The sequence below is a fragment of the Onychomys torridus genome, chromosome 1, assembly GCF_903995425.1.
Source record: "Onychomys torridus chromosome 1, mOncTor1.1, whole genome shotgun sequence".
NCBI classification, from domain to species: Eukaryota; Metazoa; Chordata; class Mammalia; order Rodentia; family Cricetidae; genus Onychomys; species Onychomys torridus.
Window position 1 is genome coordinate 1,947,826 of NC_050443.1, and position 22,365 is coordinate 1,970,190.

Here is a 22,365-nt window from a genome sequence, read left to right on the forward strand (position 1 = left end):
AGGCTGCCATTTGGCATAAAATTAGGGTGTGCTCATCATGTAAAGCTTGTCTTTGTATATCAGCATGATCACTTTCTCCAAGAAGTTGATCTTGGGAAATTTCCATTCCTCTAGCCCTACATCATTGCTCAATGATCTTAGCCTCATCTTTCCACCATGCCCTCCATTGTAATTGTGGACCAGCCTTTAAAATACCTATAACCAAATCTCTCCAGTCTTGAGGGACAATTATATTACAAGTTGACCAAGAGTTTAACATCTTCTTTACCAATGGAGAATGCATACCATATGACATGATGGCTTCTTTGAATATCTTCATAATCTAACATTTGCACAGAAGTCCAATCAGCTCATACATAGCCTTGAGCATTTGGCAGTTCCTACAAGTTGACCAGACAGATTTAGGTTGGCTGTTTGAAAGCCATAGGCTGTTTTTCTGTAGCCATATAATGTAATGCTGAAACTGATTCATCTTAAATTTCTCTGTTTGTGTCTGAATTTGTCTATGATCTGTTTTAATAAGTGTTTATCTTGGCATTCATATTAACCTGCTTTTTAATGATAAAACAAAAATTATCGCATAAATAATAATTATAATTAACATCATGTAAATCCTGTAAGTTTGGTACAACTCTGTATGTTTGGTCCTGGGTTTTGGCACCAAAATGTGAGTTTTGAAACTCTAGGGGAAAGGTATCCTGACTACTTGGGGATTCAAATGACATTTTGAGCTGTTAGGACGTCTCTGGTGGCTGGAGCTTCAATGAGACAGCTCAGACCTGGAGGGCAAGGTATCCTGGATGCCTCAAGCTGCTAGGACAGCTCAACTCTGGAAGGGAAGATATTCTGACTGTTCAGGACAGTCAGGCTTGCAGCTGCTAGGACAGCTCAACCCAGGAAGGGAAGGTATTCTGACTGCTTGGGAGAGTCAGGCTATACTTAGTGTGGTGGGGGATGGTCTCCCTGCAGGATAGAACAATCCTGCTCCTCTCTTGGAGAGCCACTACAGCTGATACTTGCTAGGCCCCCACTTTAGGGGGCTTCTTAGCAGAGCTCAGCTCTCCTCTGGTCTAAGATGTTGCTTCTCTTAGCTTCACTCTGCAAAAGGGAAAACTCCTGAAGAAATGTTTCAATCTCCTCTGGATCCAGAGAAAAGTGTTACTTTTTAAGCTCTCCTTGCTCAATCTCCTGAGAGACATCTCAGCAAGTTTCTGTTCAGCTCACAATGGGACATCTCAGCAAGGTTCTTCTGTTCAGCTTCTGTTTAACTCCACCTTGCTCAGCCCCATGAAGCATGTCTCAGCAAGGTTCTTCTGTTCAGCACCATGAGGGATATCTTAGCAAGATTCTTCTGTTAAGCTCCCCCTTGCTCAGTCCACTATGGGACATCTCAGCAAGGTTCTTCTCTGTGCCAATGAATGAAGATCTTCACACCCAAAACTCTTTTGAATAAGAGATTAATTTGGGAAGGAGGACTCCAAGACAGTGGCTATCTCTACCAGCGTGGAGAGAACAGCCTATAACTGACCATATAGGCTGGTTTATATAGAATCTCTTGGGGGCAGAGTCAACCAGGGATTGGTTAGTTTTTTCTGCCCAGGGATTGGTCAGTTTTGTGGGCTAAGGGCAGAGATGGCCCTGATTTCAGATCCAAACTGTGTTTCTTTCACTGGCCTTTCTTGGCTTTTTTACACTAATTTTAAGGCCAGGGCATATTTCTTTCATTGGCTCTGATAATAGGACCAAGAGTGTTTCTTTGTACTGGTTTCAGAGTCAGGGCATGATTCCTTGGTTCGGGGTTTAGGGACAAAGTGTTCCTTTCTCTGGATCTGGTCCCAAACTCAGGATGTGTTTCTTTTCCTAGATCTGGGCTCCAGGGTGAGGGGGTTCTTTTGCCAGCCCCTTTCCCCTAGAAATCCCATCACCATTTAATTGTTCCATTTTCAGAAATTGCATTATCAAATAGAGACCAAATTTTTTCCATTGTAAAAAATGTTTCCCGTATTTAATGTGGAAAAACAATTCTCTTTCAACTAATTCCTTCCTTTAAGAAATCTTAATTGGTTCACCAAATATGCTGACAATGATGATTCAGATGATGGTGTGCAGCAGCTTGAGGACAGGGCCCAGAGAAAGCCAGAGGGAAGAAACTAGAGAGCCAGCTGTTTATACAGGGGAATGTGCAAAAGCAGTTAATTCCAGCATTTTGGGAGCCTGGGCCTGGGGAGTTTGCTGCAGAGAGGCTGCAAACTCACTACCTTAGCCAGCAGGGTAGTGACTCCAGCCCAGGTTGGGTGGAGATTATGGCCTCCTGTAGCTCAGGCCTGAGCTGGGTCCTGCAAGGCCACAGGCAAGCTGCTTTTTCATGAATTTGTGCCACAAACACTGGGCTCCAGATGTAACATGAATTGCTAAATGGTCTTTTTAATAGACATAGAGCCAGACATTGGGGTGAAAGCTGAAAGATCAAAGAAGCAGAGCAAGCCAGCCACAAATTTTTACCTCTGTGAAATCCTTGATCTAAAGAGAGCAGGTTCCCACTTCCTCATGCCTTATGTACTTTTCTGTGTCCTGCCTTATTACTTCCTGGGATTAAAAGCATGTGTTATCCCCAAGAAAAAGCATGAGATCTGAAGTGCTAGGATTAAAGGTGTGTGCACCACTGCCTGGCTCTGTTTCCAGTGTGGCCTTGAAATCACAGAGATCCACAGGCAACTCTGCCTCCGGAGTGATGGGTTTAAAGGTGTGTACTGCCACTGACTGAACTCTATCTAATTTAGTGGCTGGCTTTGCCATCTGATCCCCAGATAAGCTTTATATATCACCACATACAGGTTTTTAAATTATATCCTTACTAGTCCCTGAATTTCCTCATATTTGTTGTTGTATCATCCATTTTACTTTTAATTTTGTTCATTGGAACATTCTCTCTCCTCCTTTATTTGGATAAAGATTTATCAATTTTATTGATTGTCTCAAATAATTTGCTCTGTGTCTTATTGGTTCTTTATATTTTTTCTAGTTTATCAATTTCAGCCTCAAATTTTATTCTTTCTTAACATTGGTTCCTTTTGTTCTAGATCTGTGTGTTTTTATAGGGAAATTGAGATTCCAGATGTTGAAAGACATCAGTGACCAAAGGTTTTTGATTTCTGTTATGCTGGCACTTTCATTGTTGCTCTGTCTGTTTTCTTCTCTTCTTTTGACGTTGTTGTTCTGGGATCATTTATTCTCATATTGTGTATACATAAATTCAAAATCCATCTAATACCTTAGTGTAAGATCTGAAACTGTGAAAGAAAAATTTAGGATGTCAAATGTAACAGTGAGAATGGATGGAGTTGGGCTATTTTTCTTTCTTTCTAGCCTGGAAGACGGTGCTGGTTGTTCCTATTTCCTTTACATGCACTGAGATTGTATTGTTCTGTTGCTCTTCTCATTACTATGACACAATAACACAAGGCAGGTTAAGGAAGAGTTTATGTTGGTTTACAGCTAAAGGAGATACTACAGTCTGTATGGCTAGGCAATCAGGCTGCTGGTCCAATTGAATCCACAGTCAGGAGGTAGAGTAAGAACAGGAAACGATCCTCTGCAACAAAATGCATTCTCAGTGATTCACCTGCACTAGTAAAGCTCAATCTCTCTTTGGAGGTAGAAATAAACCACTATTTTTATTTGACTCATCTGAATGAGACTGCTAGTCTTCTTTCCTCTTTCTAAAGAGAAAATTCTGAGTAATAACTAGATGAAAAAATGTGCCTAGACTTTATATAAAGGTTCATCTAACCCATTTTACTTTATTTTATTTTATTTAGTGTGTATGGATGTTTTACCTGCATTTGTACATCACATACATATATGGCACAAGGAAATCAGAGGATAAATTTGAGTACCTTGGGATTTGACTTACAGACAGCTGTCAACCACCATGTGGATGCTGGGAATCAAACTCGGGTCATCTGCAAGGGCAACCAGTGCACATAACCACTGAGCCATTTTGTGAACCCATGCAAATGCTCATTTCTATTGAAAATCTTCTAGGTGTCCACTACTATCCTGTGGCCTTTGTATATTTTCCTAAACTAGTTGTGATCACTGATGGGGATAATTATTTGCCCATAATTTTCTGCTTTAACTCCATCTTCCTTGTCCCAACTTGGACCCCTGCAGAGGAAAATGGAGGAGGCATGTGATACCTCTCTCTTACCATTTTGTCCCTTTCAGGGAGGCACTTGTGCAGTGAGTTAGCATGAGAATGCAGAGTCAGTCCTACCTAAGCACACACACAGCTTGAATCTCACCATTAACATCATCCCTGGATTTGCAATGACTTTAGACCAGGTGAGACACTCCCCTTCTTCCTTGATCTTTGCCTAGATAAAATCAACCAGTGACTCACCACTGACTTTCTCTACTTAGGACACTTTAGTTTCCCTACACACAAAATCAGAACAATACAGTAAATTTGATCAAGAAAGGTACTTTACTGCCACCTGATGACCATGTGTTATAATAAAGATATAAACCTCAGTTTTTTGTTTTTGTTTTTTGTTTTTGCCCTCTTCTCTTGTTCCATCACTGGCATTGAAGCCTACTTTTACAGGATTCTAGTAAATACTGAACACTAGCTGAAACATCCAGCCTTGTAAATTTGTAAACTGATTAACTACTTGAAACTTTGACTTTTTATCCATAGACAATAATTGTTGAACTAAGTGGACCATGGCTTGTTTCTCTAGAGAACCCTGACAAACACACTTATTCACATGTATCGTGAAAATGGGTCAAAAATCTCACTAACATCCCCAACATCAATGCAGTCACCAATAATCTTTTTCACATCCCTTCTTGTAGTAAGAACATTGAACATATTCCCATGGGATGGTTTGTAGGATATGACATCATGTTGTGATCTATAGTCCATCATGTGTGGGTAGGAAAATAGCTAGGTGTTTGTCTCCATGGACAAAATATGGCCATTCTAGATAATGATATTTGAGAGATATGTACACATGATTATGACTGTATCTCATAGACATGTTGATAGAGAGGTAGATTGTGGATGATAGGGTTAATTTGAGCATAAGTCAGGACTGTATTAAACCTAATGTCACCTCTGTGAGTTTCCATGACTACCACACTCACCAAGTTAGGGTGTGAAGAAGCTGTGTGATGAGTAAGTGGTGATCATTGCAAAGGGTGAACTGGGTCTGTGGTGACCACATCCTCTTCATGAACTGTCACTGACCAGCTACTAGCAGATAAGAAGCAGAATAAACATGCCTTTTCCAGATGATCATTCCAGGTACTCTGTGTAAAGCATGCCTAGAGAGAAGACAATCCCCCATATATATCTACGAGTACTAGATATCTAGGAGACCACAGGAAAAAAATCTGTGGGGTAGATAACAGAAAACATGAAAGCCTGAATCCCTCTCTCTCAACCATGAGACGAAGGTGAGTCCTCTAACAGGAAACTGTGTGTTAAAATATCCATTTCCTTTTGTCTTCCACAACTTAAAAAACACTCTCAAAATAACACTGGGTAATTTTTATAAATTGTTCAAATCATGAAATAATTACTAGTGGGAAATTGCATAGCTTAATAGTGAGTGTTTGCCCAGAACCCCTAATACACTAGATTGAATCTGCATATTTCAAAGAACCAAGTTTGGCAATGTATGCCTGTAATCCTATATTAGGAAGGTGGAGGCAAGAGAACCAAGATTCAATATGGTCTTTAGTTATATAGTGAGTTTAAAGACACCCCAGTCCACATGGAAATCTCGTAAAAATTAATACCAGATTAGAGAATTTTCATGCTGGTCTACAGCATGATTGATGATATATTAAGCATGGTAACATTATTCACTTTAAATAATATATCATCTGTAGCACAGTAATACAATGTGTCATCTCTTTATTTCACAAAATCAAGGACTGCATGTGCAAAAAATGCTTACCTTTCAAAATTACTTGGCATGAGGATTTTCTTCACTTGTTTTTACTCTTCCATTCTGGTATGTTTCCCTATGGTACTTAGTAAGTCATGTTGTGTGAATTTACAACTTAGTTGTCTTTCAGATTTTAAAATCTTTGGAAACAGATGAAAGCATTTCATTTGAAACAAACAAAAATCAACATGAAATTGAGGTTGAAACTTTGATGAGATGGGAGATTGTCTAGCATGCCCAGTATTGGGCTGCACCAAGTATGTGTTAGTGCACACTTGTAACTTCAGCACTAAGGACATGGAAGGAAGAATCAGAGGCACACTAACCTACACAGTGAGTTTGAAATCCTGCCTCAAAACAGAAAAAAAGCAAACAAACAAGCATCATCCCTTACAGATTGTGTTAAAGTTGGTCTCAAATCTGTTTCTTAAACGACTGCCTATTTTCACTTGAAAACTCCTGACAGTGTCCACTGCTGTCTGAGTTCTTTGAACATTCTTTTCTTTTGAATCCTCATTATATGCCCATTAAACTCTTCTTGGAGATATCTATATAAGTTTTCTATATCTCACTTTTCCAATCATTCAAAAATTTTTCCATAGACCAATCCAACCTCACTATCTCTAGTAAACTCACAGAGAAATAAAATTCTCAGGATTAATATTATTTTTAACTTTAATTGCTTTTTGTAGATTTCACATCATGCACCCCAACACCATTTATCCCTCATTCCCCTAGCTTCTGCCCTCTGCCTATGCAAAATTCCCATAAAAACAAAACAAAATTTAAAAGAAAACACAAAAACAAACCAATTCACCAAACAGTCAAACAAAAGGGGAAGAATCTCATCATCATGGTTGTAGTGTGGCCCACTGAGTCACACAGTTTATCCATCAGTCCATTCATCTTTACTTGTAAGTGTTCATTGCTGTGAGTCATTGGTCTGGTTTGAGGCCTCTGCCCCTAGGGTATCCTGTTGTTGTCCTGTGTTATGAGATCCTTCAGTTTGTGATCTGTAAGCTCATTGCCTTCACATGCTTCAATGGTTAAGAGATTTGATGGATATGTGGGTGGGCTAACTCATACTCCTGGTTCTGGGCAGGGTTGGTCAGCCCACCATGTTTCCCTCATTGGCACTACGTGAGTGAGTTCTCTAACACTGCCTGGGTTAGCTCAGGCAGTGCAGCCTGCAGCAAGGGGTGGGGGTCAATTCCCCTGTTCTTAGCCTCATCAACACTCACACCACCAGGTTACAGGGCCTTCTCTCCTGATTGCTGTATGGGGCATATTGGGAGGGAGGTGGTATCAGCTTTTCTGTTTTCACACCCTGAGGGCTGTCTCATTTGATCACCAGCAATAGGGTCAGCTGTTGGGTGCTGTCTGGGTTGGATGCAGGGCCTGTTCTCCTGTGTGCTGCAGCTGGTGAGGGGCACGTTCAGTTCTCTCTCTCGTGACTGTTTGTTTGCTTCTCCTGCAGTCTGAGTACTTTGCTGCACTTCAGCTGGGACTCCCAACATATGGTTCTACCTTGAACCTTAGAACAAGAGCCTGGTCCATGGTATAGGGGTCCCCTGAACCATGAACCCAAATGAACTTTCTGTCCTTCACATTTACTTCCTCATCAGGTATTTTCACAGCAATGGTAACCTCAACCCCTTGTCCACTATGGAGGTCCTGTCGGCTCCTAGGCTTGTCTCCAGAAACAGAAGTTCCACACACAGATGGGCAGAAGCACTATGCAGGTTGACTACTGCCTGACTTCTCTTACCTGGGTTCTATCAGTACCGATAGGTCTTAGGGATGTTTCTACAAGTAGGAATGAGAAGGATCCTCATTCCCAGACCTTCTGCATCCTGCTCTGGTGTGGTCTTCTAAGCTTAGGTGAAGGTTTGGAACCATTCTTCTCATCCCCACCAGAGCCTCCTGGATAGAAAACAGTGACCTCAAATGTTGTAAGGCCTGGAGCAGGAGCTCTGGGGAACCGTGAGAATGTCTGCCCATGCAACTTGCATAAAACATCGAATTCACATTAAACAAAATCAACTTGTTGCCTGAAGAGAAATAACCTAATGTGCATCACAGGCCATCTCCTTTGGTTTTGACTGGATATCATTTGTAATAATGATCTGTGGCTCCAGTTTTTGACAAAGCACACCATAACTAGAAGATGACAGCATGCTTTTTAAAAAGGCTAGAAAGACCCCCACCCCAGTAGAGTAGTTACTATGAATGTCCTTCATGTATACAGTAGAGAAACTCACTAATATGGAAAAGTATTCTGAACCTAAGGGGAACATTGGCTTCATTTTTTATTTTTATTTTTATTTTTTTTTTGCCTCTCAATCACTCACTGTCAGAGTAGGAAGAGGAACAAATGCAGAAGGGAATTGTTTTCTCTAGGATGTGCTCCTGCCATCATGGGAATCACTGCAAGATGGGCTACATGATATCTACCTGCTGAACTCGTCATGAGATTTAAAGAAGTGAGGCTCTCTGGATGATGGTGTGTTGTTAGAGTTTGTCACCAGCTGGCTCAGTAAATATATATTTCTCAACTGGAAGTTAATGACTTTTAAATTCCATTGGTGGAGTTCACTAGAAAAAAAAGGGCCGTTGGTGAGAGTTTGGCTTTAGGCTGACTCCTGTGTCTTATCCTAGGTTGTTGGAGTAGAGCCTAGCAGGAAGAATTTTCACTTTATGAGAAAATGGACATTTGAGCTAAGATGTCTCTCTCTGTTGGGATGCTCCTAAAACTTTAATTTGTAAGGACAGAGTAAGGCTCAGGTAGGGAATGTCCTCTTCCTACAGCTGTAAGAATCAGAAAGTGCAATACTTTTTTTTTTTCTGAGACAGGTTTTCTCCATGTAGTTTTGGTGCCTGTTCTGGATCTCCCTCTGTAGACCAGGCTAGCCTTGAACTCACAGACTCCTTTGCCTCTTGATCGGCCTTCCTGTTTCCTGCTGCAACTGGGGAGTCCCCTTTTTGGTGCCCAGGGCAATGTACGATGGCCAGCTCTCGGGGCAACATTACAGCCTCCAATAGGGCCTCAATCTCTTTTTTATTTTTTATTTTTTTTTTAGCTGATGTTAGTAGCCCTCTCTCTCGATACATTGCCCATGCACATGCGCTGTTGTGAACGCATACCGGCTGTCAGTTTAGATTGTGGCCTGCTTTCCTGCAGCCATGGTGAGAGCTTGTGTGAGTGCCATCAGTTCTGCTTTCTGGGCTGAAGTTCCGTCCGGGAGGCTACTAGACCAAATTACCCGATTTTTGTCCACTATGGCTGCTCCCGCTTTTCTCTGCCCCCCCCACTCAGGAAGCTGCTGCCATCCGTATACCATATCAGATCAGAGTGGGCTAGAGGCTGGTCTGTTAGGTCGTTTCGGACCCCGGTCTCTTCGGCTAGGATGGCCTCGCAGTTATGGACTAGTTTATTCTCACCCTACTCTGGGGAAATTGGGAGGAGGGTGGCCAGATTCAAAAGGGACGGGGGCCCAAATGTGATGTGGTCTCGGTCTAGTAGCGTTGTCTGGTAATAGGTGGCCCGGGCATTGCTCAGCCATCGTTCGGGCGGCTGGCGAACAATGCTCTCTAGTGCATGGGGAGCAATGATGGTCAGGTGCTGCCCCGGAGTCAATTTGTCTGCGTCTCTCACCAGAGTAGCCGCTGCTGTCATTGCCCGGAGGCAAGTGGGCCACCCTTTAGCCACTGGGTCGAGTTGTTTGGATAAGTAGGCGACGGGCCTTTTCCAGGGTCCGAGAGCTTGCACTAGTACACCAACCGCCATCCCCTTTTTCTCGTGGAGGTACAGGGTGAAGGGCTTACTCACATCAGGAAGGGCGAGGGCAGGTGCCGACAGGAGTGTCTTCTTCAGCATCTCGAAGGCTGTCTGGTGTTTCTCTTGCCAGACAAAGGGGTTCTTTTCCCGAGCCGGAACTGCTGTGGGTTTTAAGGTGACCACAACGGGTGGCTGTTCTGCCAGTCCAGGTCCCCCGTCTCTGTCCAAGCCTCCGGGAACCTGTGGGTCCATTCTTCATTTCCCAGTCCTGTGGGAACCATAGTCAGTTGGGCCACGGGGATGGTGGTCCATACAGCCGATATTCCTCTGTTGTTGGGAGTTCTAGGGTGAGGAGGCAGAGGTCCCCGACCAGGGGATGGGCAAACTTTAATTCAGGTCCTTGGGCAGTGAAAGTTATTTGGGCTCCTAATTTTGTCAGGAGATCCCTCCCCAGGAGAGGCACGGGACAGTCAGGGAGGACCAAAAAAGAATGTTGCACAGTACCTCTCCCCAAGTTGACTGTTCTCTGAGTGGTCCAGGGTCTCTCTCTATTCCCGTTGGCCCCTTGGACTAGAGACTTGCAGGAAGATAGTGGCCCGAGTGGTTGTTGTATTGCTGAAAAGACTGCCCCCGTATCTACTTTAAAGTCGACTGGGGTCCCCTCCATTTTAAAGGTTACCCGGACCTCGGGGAGGGGTTCCGAACCCTGACTTTCTCAGTCCTCAAGGGCCAAGACTGACCAGCCTCGTCCTCTTTGTTTTTTTTGGAGGGGCACTCTCGGGCCCAATGACATTCTTCCTTGCAGTATGCACATTGGTTAGGCTTTAAAGGCGGGTGACCTCCTCTGCCTCGAGGCACTGAGTTATCTTTCACTGCCACTGCCAGGATCCATGATAAATTTCGATTTTGCCGCTTCTCTCTTTGTCTTTCCTTTCCTTGACTAAATTTCTCAAACTCAGTCCCTGCAAACTGTCTAATCTCTGTAACTGTCGTCTTATGTCTGCAGCTGACTGTCCTATAAAGGCCATCGCTACCGCTCCCTTCTGTTCTTCAGACTGTGGATCAAAAGGCATATACCTCCTGTATGCTTCCATGAGCCTTTCGAGGAAGGCAGAGGGGGTTTCGTCAGGCCCTTGGAGAACCTCACCTACCTTGGCCAAATTAGTGGGCCTTCTGGCCGCACGGAGACCGCCATTAGAGTCTGGCAATAGAGGGACAGATGCTCCCTACCTTCCGGGGTATTAGGGTCCCAGGTTGGTCATCTTAATGGGAAGCGCTCATCAATCAGGGTGGGGAGTTGAGTCGGTCCCCCATCTGGCCCAGGGACTAGTTTCCTGGCTTCCAGGAGAATGTGCTCCCTCTCTTCTGTAGTGAAGAGGATCCCCAGGAGCTGCTGGCAATCGTCCCAAGTAGGTTGGTGGGAATACATGATGGAATCTAAGAGACCTGTTAATCTGGAGGGGTCCTCAGAAAATGGAGGGTTATTATTTTTCCAGTTATACAAGTCAGAGGAGGAAAAGGGCCAGTATTGGAGAGCGGGCATGTCACCCCCGGCCCCATCATCGACCGTTCCCCCAATGGGGCGCAAAGGCAGTGTGATAGCCGGGGGTGCCTCATCCATGGGCCTTGTTCTCCTCTGGCGGGTTCCCTGTGCTGGACCCGACAGAGAGACCAAGACAGACTCAAGCCCAGTCTCTGCCAGAGGTCGTGGTTCGGGCCGATAGGGAGGCAGCCATGGTGGTGGCAGGAAGTCTAAGGCAAATGAAATGAGGTCATTCTGGGATTCAGGTAAGGGGGTTGAGGAGGGGATGGAGTCGGTAATGGAGTCGATTGGGAAGGTTTGGTCGCGAGAATCGGAGCAGAAGTTAGTGAAGGCGCTATAGGAGGAGTCAGGAAGGGTCGGACCCACTTAGGAGGGTCAGTCACCAGATCCTCCCATACCCAAATGTAGGCCTGCTGGTCCGGGTGTCTGTGCAAACCTGGAATGAAAATCTTTTGTTTGACTGCCTTAATTATATTAAGATCAAAAGTACCATCTACTGGTGACCCGACTCCGAAGGTGGGCCATTCAGACTAACAGAAAGTCTGTCACTTTCCCTTCCTCACCCGAACTGCCAGGTTCGACACGCGGTCCATCACTGCCGACCAATGAGAGAGGGTTAGGGACAAAGGGGTGGAGGCAGACTTGGCGGCTGACTGTCCCATTCCAAACAAGTAGAAACAGACACAGAAGGTTACAAAAATCGAGACACAACACACAAACAAGACAAGCCAGCAAAATGGTAGGGAAAATGAAACCAAAAGATTGTCTATTGGCCCGGACTGTCTGAAAAATCTCCTAGACAAAAGGGAATCAGAAGGGGCCCCTGTCCCAGGGTCCCCACACTCCAGAGCGTCCTCCAGAGCTGCAGCCTGTGGGTTCAGGACACATCTGTCCCCCACCGTCCAAGGGTCCTCATGGGCCGCTTGAACAGCTGCTTCCCCGCTGACTCACCACCGTCCTTACCAATCTCGGTGGACCTCCAAATGTTAGGGTCAGCGTGCAAAACAGAGAGCTTCACTCCAATATCGAGTCACAAAAGAAGCTTTATTAGTATGAGCTCGTGGGCCACCAGCGTGAGAAGTAGCCGGTGACCCCAAGTTTAAGGCTCACAGGCCTTTTATGAGGCAGTTCTACCAGGGCGGGGGAGCGGGGTCATCCAGAGTACAGGCCAGATGTCTCTGTGGTTTTTCTCAGAATCTGGGTGGGTAAACAAATTCCGAGCTTATCTTACCAGCGGTTATCTTGCAAGCACGGCACGACAGGCTAACTTCCCGATATAGGGCGTGGGAGCAGAATGCAGTACTTTTCCACTGAATCTACAATTAGCAGAGCTGGTGGGGGGGTCTCCTTATTTCTCTTACAATGGTCTTTCAAACTTCTGGACCCTTGAGAGTCCTGGTGGGGTCTCTGGGGTTCCTGGTGACCAAATGTTATGCCCAGATCATGACCCCAAATAGAACACTGATGACCGAAGTGGATGTCCAGATTGCAACGGCAAGGTTTATTGTTTAAGTTAACAAGTCTAGACAGGGAACTTGTTCCTACACCCAATACAGCCAGGCAGAGAGGAGTTGTTCTTTCTTTGTGTGGCTAGCTATTTAAAGGCTAAAACTGCAAGCCCTTCAGGGCGGTTCGGGGGGAGGTTGGGGTTTTGAATGGGTGCAACTTGGATTGGTTTATTTTTATCTCTGTTCTCTTTTAATTGGGTGACAGTATGTTATCTTTGAATTTATTGGGGGGTTGTCCAGGACAAGTCCCAGGCTTTGTCCTTGAGCTGCCATGGACATAGTGAGGGGTCCCAGACAGTAAACACCTGGCTGAACTTTGAGCAGTCAGAGTATGTGCAGAAAGGGAGCTATTGCAAGGACTATGTCTTTTGTTTACGGCCCTCCCAGAAACTGCTTGCTCAAGTCTCAGGAAACTGAAATTAAGGCCTGATCTCGGAGAGAAGACTGAGCAGCCTGCTATGGCATCTGCTTGGTCCTTTCAATTGGGCATTAATATGTTATATATTGGATGTGGGTATAGGTTCAGACAGATATGTGAAAAGTTGTACAGAGGCACATCAAGGATGAATTTTTATCCTTTTCTAGCTGTAGGGTGAATTCACTTCTATAGGCTGAACCACCCTTGGTGAGTAAATGATCCTTTTATTGTTTTACAAATAACATCTTTAACAAGTCAATTCCATATACCAAAGTCTTTGACCTAAGCCCCCAAGAGGGATAATGCCAAGTGCAAATGTTCAGGTTTATCATAGTTTCTTTTTTTTGGGTGGGGGGTGGAGGGTTGAGTTGGATTTTTGTTACTAAGTATTCATAGGCTTTGATCCTTTAGGAAAACTCTCAGATAAAACTTCAAACACAAGGTATGGAGACAGGGGTAACAATCACAAAAGCCAGATCAAGGCTAGATGCTAACACTCCAGTGTCAAACTGGGTATAGCTTGTGGGAATTCTTCCTTCAGGTTTCATGTGTCCATGTTCAATCTTTTCTACAGAGTGAGTTCGAGAACATCCAGAGGGAAACACTGAGACCCTGTCTCAAAAAAAATTTTTTTTGAAAAATTTTGCTCATATCCCTCTAAGGATCACTTATAAAACTAATTGTGTCACCTACTTAATCTGGATAGTATCATGTCTTTGTCTCTGTCATTGATGAACCTTCTTGGGGAAGTAGCCATTGTATTTATGTATCCCCAAGAAAATTTCACACAAAATACCCAAAACTTATCTAGGGCTAGGTAGGAAACTGACCATCATAAGGAACCTACAGCATTACGAGTTTCATCTGGCTGAAATGATAGAGAACCAAGCAGAAACTCTGACAGAAAAAAGATCAGCTCTGAGCACCCTCACATGCAGGTGTTGGTTCAGGAAGATCCCAGGATTATTTCTAGTAAATGAAATCTTTGGTGAAGAGGACCATGCAAGCAAATATAGATGGGTATATGGGAGATGGTCTGAAAGAAGAGACCACAATCATATGTGGATTTGTAAACCTAGCAGACAGGAAGCTGACTGAGAAGGGGGAGAAGATTTAGACCTGCCAGAGTTTCAGGAGGCTTCCTGTCAGAAAACAAAACCAAAACCAAAGAAACCCACAGGAACAGAGACCACATGGTTTGGAGCCCCACCCTTCAGAGCAGTGGGAAAACAAAAGCCACTTGCCTAGAAAGAGTAGTTCATTTTTTGGGCAAGGACTGTCTGTATAATATACTCATGACAAGGAGACACCATACTGCAAGGCTATATACTTTGTGTCTGTTCTTTTGGCAAGAGGAGGAACCATCTACAAACTTTTGCAACTGGAAGATGCTATGATACCCACTCTCACAATTCTGCTTTGTCTTGGTGAGAAATGAAGTTGTGGAAAGAGAATTCTGTTCTGAGAAGTAGTCTACCTCACAGTTGAGCAGTAATCCATCAGGTGTCTCAGTAGTTCAGAAGGGATCTGGAAGTAGAAGTCCTGCTCATGCTTCCAGTACATACACTCACAGGTAACTCTCTTGCAGGACTGAGTCTGGGCCCCAGGAACCGAGTGCTGGCAGGTAAGTGACTTCCCAGCTTTTCTAGGGTGTACATTCTCAGTAAGGATCAAAGTTCACCTCTGAAGGAAAGAGATGGAGAAGAGCTGGGGTGGGATGTTGCCTTCAAGTTCCTGATGTTGAGAGCTTGGAATTAAACAGTATGTCCTCTGAGCAAGCTCCCATTTTTTGTTGCTATTGTTGTTTGCTTTGCTTTGCTTTGTTTTGTTTTTGTTTTTGTTTTGTTTTGTTTTGTTTTGTTTTCAGAGGTCCTCTCAAAACCCATACTCAGAGCTGCGCCAAGAAATGTGGTAACAATTAGGAAACAGGTAACTTGATTTGTGAAGGCCCCTTAGATGCCCAGGAATACCATTTCTATAAAGAAGGAAACCTAGATTCCCAGATACCAACAGCTCAGGAGGACACTGAAAAAAAGGACAAGATCTTTATCTCACCCATTAAAAGTCACCATGCAGGCCATTTTGGTGTTATTAAAAAAGGCCTGAGGGCACATCAGAATACAGTGATACCTTTGAGCTGGTGGCAACAGGGTGAGTGGATACTCAGGAATCATATACATCCCCAGATGAGACTCTTCAGGAAAATCTGCTCTAAATGTATCCCCAATCATTGCTCAGGTCTGGGGGACAATCCAGACTATGTAAACCCATTTAATATTCCATATGTATCTCTTATAGGTGTCTACAACAAACCCACCCTGTCTGCACTGCCAAACCCTGTTGTAACCTTAGGAGATTCTGTGACCCTCTCGTGTACCTCAAATCAGAGATACGATGGGTTCATTTTAATTAAGAATGGGAAGTTGTACAGCTCCACAGATTCGTAATATGTACTTTATTGGCTGTATTCAACCAGGTTCCAAGTGGGTCCCATCACTCTCAATGAAAGATGGAGTTTCATATGCTATGGCTATTACTCAGGAGAGCCTCAAGTGTGGTCAGAAGGGAGTGACATCCTGGAGCTTCTAGTCTCAGGTGAGGAAGCCCCAGCCTCTTTATTGAATGACAGTGAACCTGGAACAGGTTTCCCCAGGAGACCCTAATGTGTGATGAACACAGGGATGGATAGGCCCATTAGCCCACTGATACAGATGCAGACTTTGGGAGTCAAAATACAGAAAGCACTGTGGGGTGTTCTGAGAAGGGAACTTGGGAGGGTCAGTAGAGAAATGGGTCTTCAGATGGATCAATGCATCCTTTTGTTGTACAAGTGTAAACTACTAGTTTCACATTCACTGTGCAACTATTTAAAATCCCACATACCTCTCACTTTCCTCTTTGCAGGGACCCTCCAGAAACCCACTGTCTGGGCTGAACCAGACTCTGTGATCGCCTTAGGGAATCCTGTGACAATCTGGTGTGTAGGATCCCTGGAAAACCAAATATATTTTCTGTATAAAGAAGGAAGCCCAGCACCCCGGGACAAATTAACTGCATCAGTGCCTGATTACAAGGCCAAGTTTTTCATCCCATCCACGAGAGCTTATAATGCAGGTCGATATCGCTGTTACTGTTATAACTCTGCTGGGTGGACTGAGCACAGTGAAACCCTGGAGCTTGTGGTGACAGGTGAGTGGATACTCAGGAGTCATATGAATCCCCAGATGTGACTCTTTAGAAAGTCTTCTCTGAATGTATCCCTACACATTACTCAGGTCTGGGGGACAATCCAAACTATGTAAACGCATTTAATATTCCATATGTATCTCTCCTAGCTGTCCACAACGAACCCACCCTGTCTGCACTGCCAAACCCTGTTGTAACCTTAGGAGGATCTGTGACCCTCTCATGTACCTCAAATCAGAGATATAATGGCTTCATTTTAATTAAGGATGATCAGTTCTACAGCTCCATGGACCCACAGTATGTATATACGGGTCAGTCTCCAGCCAGGTTCCAAGTGGGTCCCATCACACTCAGTGAAAGATGGAGTTTCAGATGTTATGGATATTACTTAAGCAATCCTCAAGTGTGGTCAGAAGGCAGTGACATCCTGGAGCTTCTAGTCTCAGGTAAGAAAGTCTCATCCCCTCTATTGAATGACACTGAACCTGAACCAGGTTTCTCCAGGAGACCCTAATGTGTGATAAGTACAAGGACAGAATGGTTCCTGAGCTCCACACACACAGCATGCAGACACTGGGAGTCCAGATACAGAAAGTACTGAGGGGTGTTGTGAGATGGAACCTGTCAGGGTCAGCAGAGAGATGGATATTCAGATGGTTCCATGTGTCCTTCCGTTATACAAAGGTAAACAATAGGTTTCACATTCACTGTGCAACTGTTTAAAATCCCACATACCTCTCACTTTCCTCTTTGCAGGGACCCTCCAGAAACCCATTATCTTGGCTGAGCCAGGCTCTGTGATCACCTCAGGGAATACTGTGACACTCTGGTGTGAGGGAACCATGGAAACTCAAATATATATCCTGTATAAAGAAGGAAGTCCACCACCCTGGGACAGATTAACTGCACCAGTGCCTGATCACAAGGCCAAATTTATCATTTCATCGTTGACAGAGTATAATGCAGGACGATATCGATGTTACTGTTATAACTCTGATCGATGGACACAGCACAGTGATTCCCTGGAGGTGGTGACAGGTGAGTGGACACTAAGGGTCACAGTCTTCACGTTTGCCTGTGGGGCCCCTGAGAGTTCTGCCACTGTCAGGGAAATGACCCACATGATGTAACAAGGAAAACTCAGATCAGGTTAACATACTAGTTGATGGTTCACACTTGTAAAATTTCTGACATCAGGTTTATTGTAAGCACATTTAAACACAGCACAATTTGGGGGGAAAAAGATTCCTATTGTAATAGAAACTCCAGTGAACAACTAGGCATAATTGCAGCAAATCAAAATACATGTGACCATTAAGGTGAATTTAATAGCTTAAAGTCCTTCAATCTGGTGTGGTCTCCTACTGAGATAGTGTTGATGTCAACAGGCAGTAAAGTATATGTTACATCTTCCCTAAGGATGGGCCTTAATAACTGAGAGGTAATGATAAAGTCTAGGGAGGGAGAGTCTGGGATAAACATTCTGCGGCACTCAGATGAGGTTTGGAGTTATGGTTACAAAGGTCACCTAGTTTTATTAACAACATCCACTCACAGCTTTCTTGATAGAAAATAGGTATTTTTTCCATTAATTGAGAAGAGACATTGCATGAATAACTTTCCTGATTTCTCCCATGTTATTTGTGAAATCAAGTACATTGTATCCTCTACATTTTCCCTCAGGAAATACATATTCCAAACATTTACACCCACAGTCCAACAGATGGTGACACTGTATTAGTTAACAGGCTACATCTTTTTATTAGGGGTCCACCATGGGAAAACCCACTCTGTCAGCTTTGCTCAGCACCGTGTTAATGCCAGGTGGGAATGTGACCCTCCATTGAGTCTCATCAAAAGTGTATGATTGGTTGATTGTGACTGGAGAAGATCAGAATTTCTCCAGATCCCATAAGACACAGTATATAAACACTGGACAATCCCAGGCTCTGTTTCCTGAGATCCCTATGGCATCTAGCCTGAACGGGCCCTTTAGATGTTATGGATACTACAAAAGTAGTCCGCATATCTGGTTGGAAGCCAGTAACTCTCTGAAGATATTTGTCTCAGATGAGGAAATCTTGTTACTCAACTGTTTTCATCATGGGAACCCCTTATCATTATCTCTGCTGCCCTGAGGATGGTTCCAGTCATGATGGCTGAAGGGAGCTCTTAGCAACTATTGCTCAGAAAAGAGCCCATGAAACTGAAAGAGAGAGAACCGAAGGGTGAATTATCTTAGTTAGGGTTTCTAGTGTTAATATATAATACCACAATCAAAATGCAAGTTATGGAGGAAAAGGCATATATGGCTTACACTTTCACAGCACTGTAATACTCAAAGGAGATCAGGACAGAAACTTAAACAGATCAGGACCCTGGAGACAGGTGTTGATGCAGAAACCCTTGATGGGTGCTGCTCACTGGCTTTCTCTTCATGGCTGCTTTTATACAGAACCCAGGACCAACACCTCAAGAATGGTATCACCTACAAAAGGGTAGGTCCTCCCTTCACCACGTGGAGTCTGACCATAGAGGTCTAAACTAGAACTCTGTTGCAGGATTTGTCCAGAAACTCAATCTAAATTCGGCATAGATGGAGTCTATTCTGAGAGGGACAGAGACATGTAAAAGTCCCCCTCCTTTGTGATTCTCAGTTTCTACAATTGTAAATTAGCAAGCACTGGCCTAGATTTTTTTTTAGTTCTGACTTTATCTGTGTCTTTCTCATACAGAGAAAGTCTCCAGAAACCACTTCTGCAATTGTCCTGCAGACACTATCTGACACTATAATGGTGACATTGTTCATGGGTATGCAACAGAGCCAGGGCAAGTCTTTCGGCCACCCTCCTTTCAGTTCATGCATTTTATCTCCAGAGTAGGGAACAAGATTGAAGTTTGTATTTCTTGCATTTAATCCTCCATAATATGCCTTCCTGCTGGGTGACCAATAGGTAAAATGCCTGAGATTATAGGCAATCTTACATTGTATGATATGTGGATAAGAGATAGTGAATACAAAGAATTGGTATGGACCTCACACACAATTCCTCATTCCTGAATTTGCTTGCATAGTTCCATGCCCCAGACTGAACAGAGAGCATAGGAAGGCTTCCTGAATTCTGAATTGGAAATGGGAGATAATTTTCTTCACCAACACTTAGTTCTCAGTGTTGATGTAAACTTCATGCTCAGATGTCTTAGCCTGAAAGTATGAACTCAAACAGCTTGATGTGTATGAAGAATCCAATAAGAAGACCAGAAGGAATCATGGCACATCTGTGGTGATATTGTGTTCCCCAAAATATTGTGCACCCTATTAAATTTATCTGGGGTCAGAGAACAGACAGCCAAAAATGGTGGCTAGAAAATGGGTCAGAGCAAGCCATAGCAGAAGCTGGGTGGTGGTGGTGCACGCCTTTAATCCCAGCACTTGGGAGGCAGAGCCAGGTGCATCTCTGTAAGTTCAAGGCCACATTAGAAACAGCCAGGCATGATGACACATGCCTTTAATTCCAGGGAGTGATGGCAGAAAGTAGAAAGATATATAAGGTGTGAAGACCAGAAACTAGAAGCATTTGACTGGTTAAGCTTTTAGGGCTTTGGAGCAGCACAGTTCAGCTAAGATCGATTTGGATGAGGACTCAGAAGCTTGCAGTCTGAGGAAACAAGACCAGCTGAGGAACTGGTGAGGTGAGGAAGCTGTGGCTTATTCTGTCTCTCTGATCTTCCAGTGTTCACCCCAATAACTGGTCTCAGGTTTGATTTTTATGAATAAGGACTGTTAAGATTCATGCTGCACACACCATGGAAAGGGCTTTTACAGGATCCTTCTGAAGTTTTATGATTAGCCTAATATGCAATTATAAGAAATGAAAACTACAATAAATAAGAATGTTTACTTCAGAGAAGACTCTGCTTTCTTAAGTACTTCATTAATTCTGTGCCTTCTCTTCTGTACCTAGGATCTGCTGAGAACATCACTGCATCACAAAACATGTCCAAACCAAAGACAGGTGAGTAAGAATTCTCACTCATACAGCTTTTCTAAAGGTTTTGATATCTGATCTTCCCCTGGTGATTTTCTTCTTTCCTTCATTCTTTCTCCACAACCACAGACTCAGAGACACAGGATCATCGTACAGTGGAGAATCTGCTCAGAATGGGGATGGCAGGCTTGGTCCTTGTGGTCCTTGGAATACTGGTGTTTGATGCTTGTCACAGCTGTAGACAGGTTCAACGCAGAAATGGACTGTGAATGGGGGATACAGCAACACATCTTTTGCATTGTCATACACTGGACACTAAATAGGAGGATTCAGGGTATATTTTTTTTAGAAAATACAGTGCTCATGTTGGAAAACTGCTGTCAGAACACATACTAGGGGTCAGTGTGAATTGAGTGCAAGGGAAATAAATGTCTGTTTATTGGGAAGGAGAGTACTTTCCCCACCGATCCAAGTTACCCCTTACATCTTGCTGTGGACTATTGCTGACCAGCACCTCCTTTCTTCTCACCTAATGACATGGGCAAACATCCTGCACCATCAACCAGGGTTCGCCCCCAACATTTGTACATACTCTGGTTTGTCTTACTTTCATGTAACTTCTATTATTTTAAATTACTATGTTCCCACCTACATTATACATTTAGATTTCTTTTCTACTGAGAGCAAAGTACTTCACTCAATTACAATAAACATCAGCAGAAATAAGCCACCAGAAGGAAAAGTAAGTGATTTAATGCAAATGAGTCTCTGAAAATCCTCTTGCAAGACTTGGGACCTTCAGTTTTTACCATATGTCTATTGCATGATTGTCTTAGTATGGAAAAGATTGCCACTGATATACCACTGTTAAAGAAACTCATTGGCAGTATATTATTGACATGGCTTTGAAATCATTACTCTTAACAGTAAAGTCCTAATATAAAGTATTTTATGATTACTTTCCACTTTCTCTTTACATCATCTTAAATACATTTATTTCTTTTCATTTTTTATTAAAGAATTTTTTATTCATTTTAAACACCAACCACAGATCCCTCTCTCTTCCCTTCTCCCACTTCTCCATCTTGCTCCCCCCAAGACACCCCCATTCCCTCCTCCAACAGTGTAAGGTCTCCCATGGAGAGTCAGCAGAGCCTGGTACTTTCAGTAGAGGTAGGACCAAGCCCCTCCCCCTGCATGCTTTCAAAGATATCCACGGAAAACTGCATAGCAAGATGAAATGAGGCTAGGCACAACCCTACTTCCAATGCTTGATGAGGAAACACAGTAGAAGGGAAAGAGTCCCAATAGCTGGCAAAGGAATCAGAAACATTTCCATTCCCACTATTGGGAGTCTCACAAAATCCCCAAGCTAAACACCCACAACACAGACATAGAGGACTTAGCACACCTAGACCCATGCAGTCTCTGATTGCTGTTTCAGGCTTGCCGAGTTGATTCTAGGGGCCACGTTATCTTAGTGTCCTCAAACACTCTGGCTCCTACAACCCCTCCAGCTCTTCCATGGGTCCCATGTTTTCTTTATCCATTTGTTAGTTGATGGGCATTTACGCTTGTTTCATTTCTTCTCTCTTGTGAACATTGCAGTGATAAAAATGGATCTATAACTGGCTTTCTGGCATATTGACTTAGAATCCTTTAGATGAGCACCAGGAGTGCTATATTTAGGTCAAATTCCAGTTTTGCTTTCAATTTTTTGAGGAATCCAAGGTGGTTTTCATAACAACTGAATGAATTTAAGGGACAACCAGAAGCATGTAAATGTTCCTCTATTTCCAGTTTGTTACTGGCATGTAGTCTCTTTTGTTTTTCCATGATAGCCATTCTCTTTTTTGCCATTATTTTTGACAGCTACATACATATACAAAATGTGTTGTTTACATAATCTCCCACCCCCACTCTCCTGCATCCTGCTTCCATATAGTCTTATCCACTTCTTCAGATCTTCTTCTGATATTCTCTTCA

At 43.5% G+C, this 22,365-nt stretch overlaps 1 protein-coding gene across 1 annotated transcript; it reads left to right on the top strand.

Annotated features, from left to right (window-relative positions):
* Positions 1 to 14,752: 14,752 nt before the first annotated feature.
* On the top strand, positions 14,753 to 20,648 carry LOC118591060 (leukocyte immunoglobulin-like receptor subfamily A member 5). The gene is made up of 9 exons (XM_036199089.1): positions 14,753 to 14,828; positions 15,503 to 15,629; positions 15,681 to 15,799; positions 16,109 to 16,393; positions 16,540 to 16,687; positions 17,147 to 17,172; positions 17,345 to 17,428; positions 20,356 to 20,406; positions 20,509 to 20,648. Exons 1-9 carry the CDS (start codon positions 14,753 to 14,755, stop codon positions 20,646 to 20,648), a joined length of 1,056 nt encoding a protein of 351 aa, XP_036054982.1.
* The last annotated feature ends 1,717 nt before the right edge of the window (positions 20,649 to 22,365 follow it).

Coding starts and splice junctions, on each gene's coding strand:
- LOC118591060 (XM_036199089.1), top strand. CDS start 14,753: ATGCTTCCAGTACATACACTCACAGGTAACTCTCTTGCAGGACTGAGT. Junction 15,630..15,680: donor TTAATTAAGAATGGGAAGTT/GTACAGCTCCAC, acceptor GTATTCAACCAG/GTTCCAAGTGGGTCCCATCA. Junction 16,394..16,539: donor CCTGGAGCTTGTGGTGACAG/GTGAGTGGATAC, acceptor TATCTCTCCTAG/CTGTCCACAACGAACCCACC.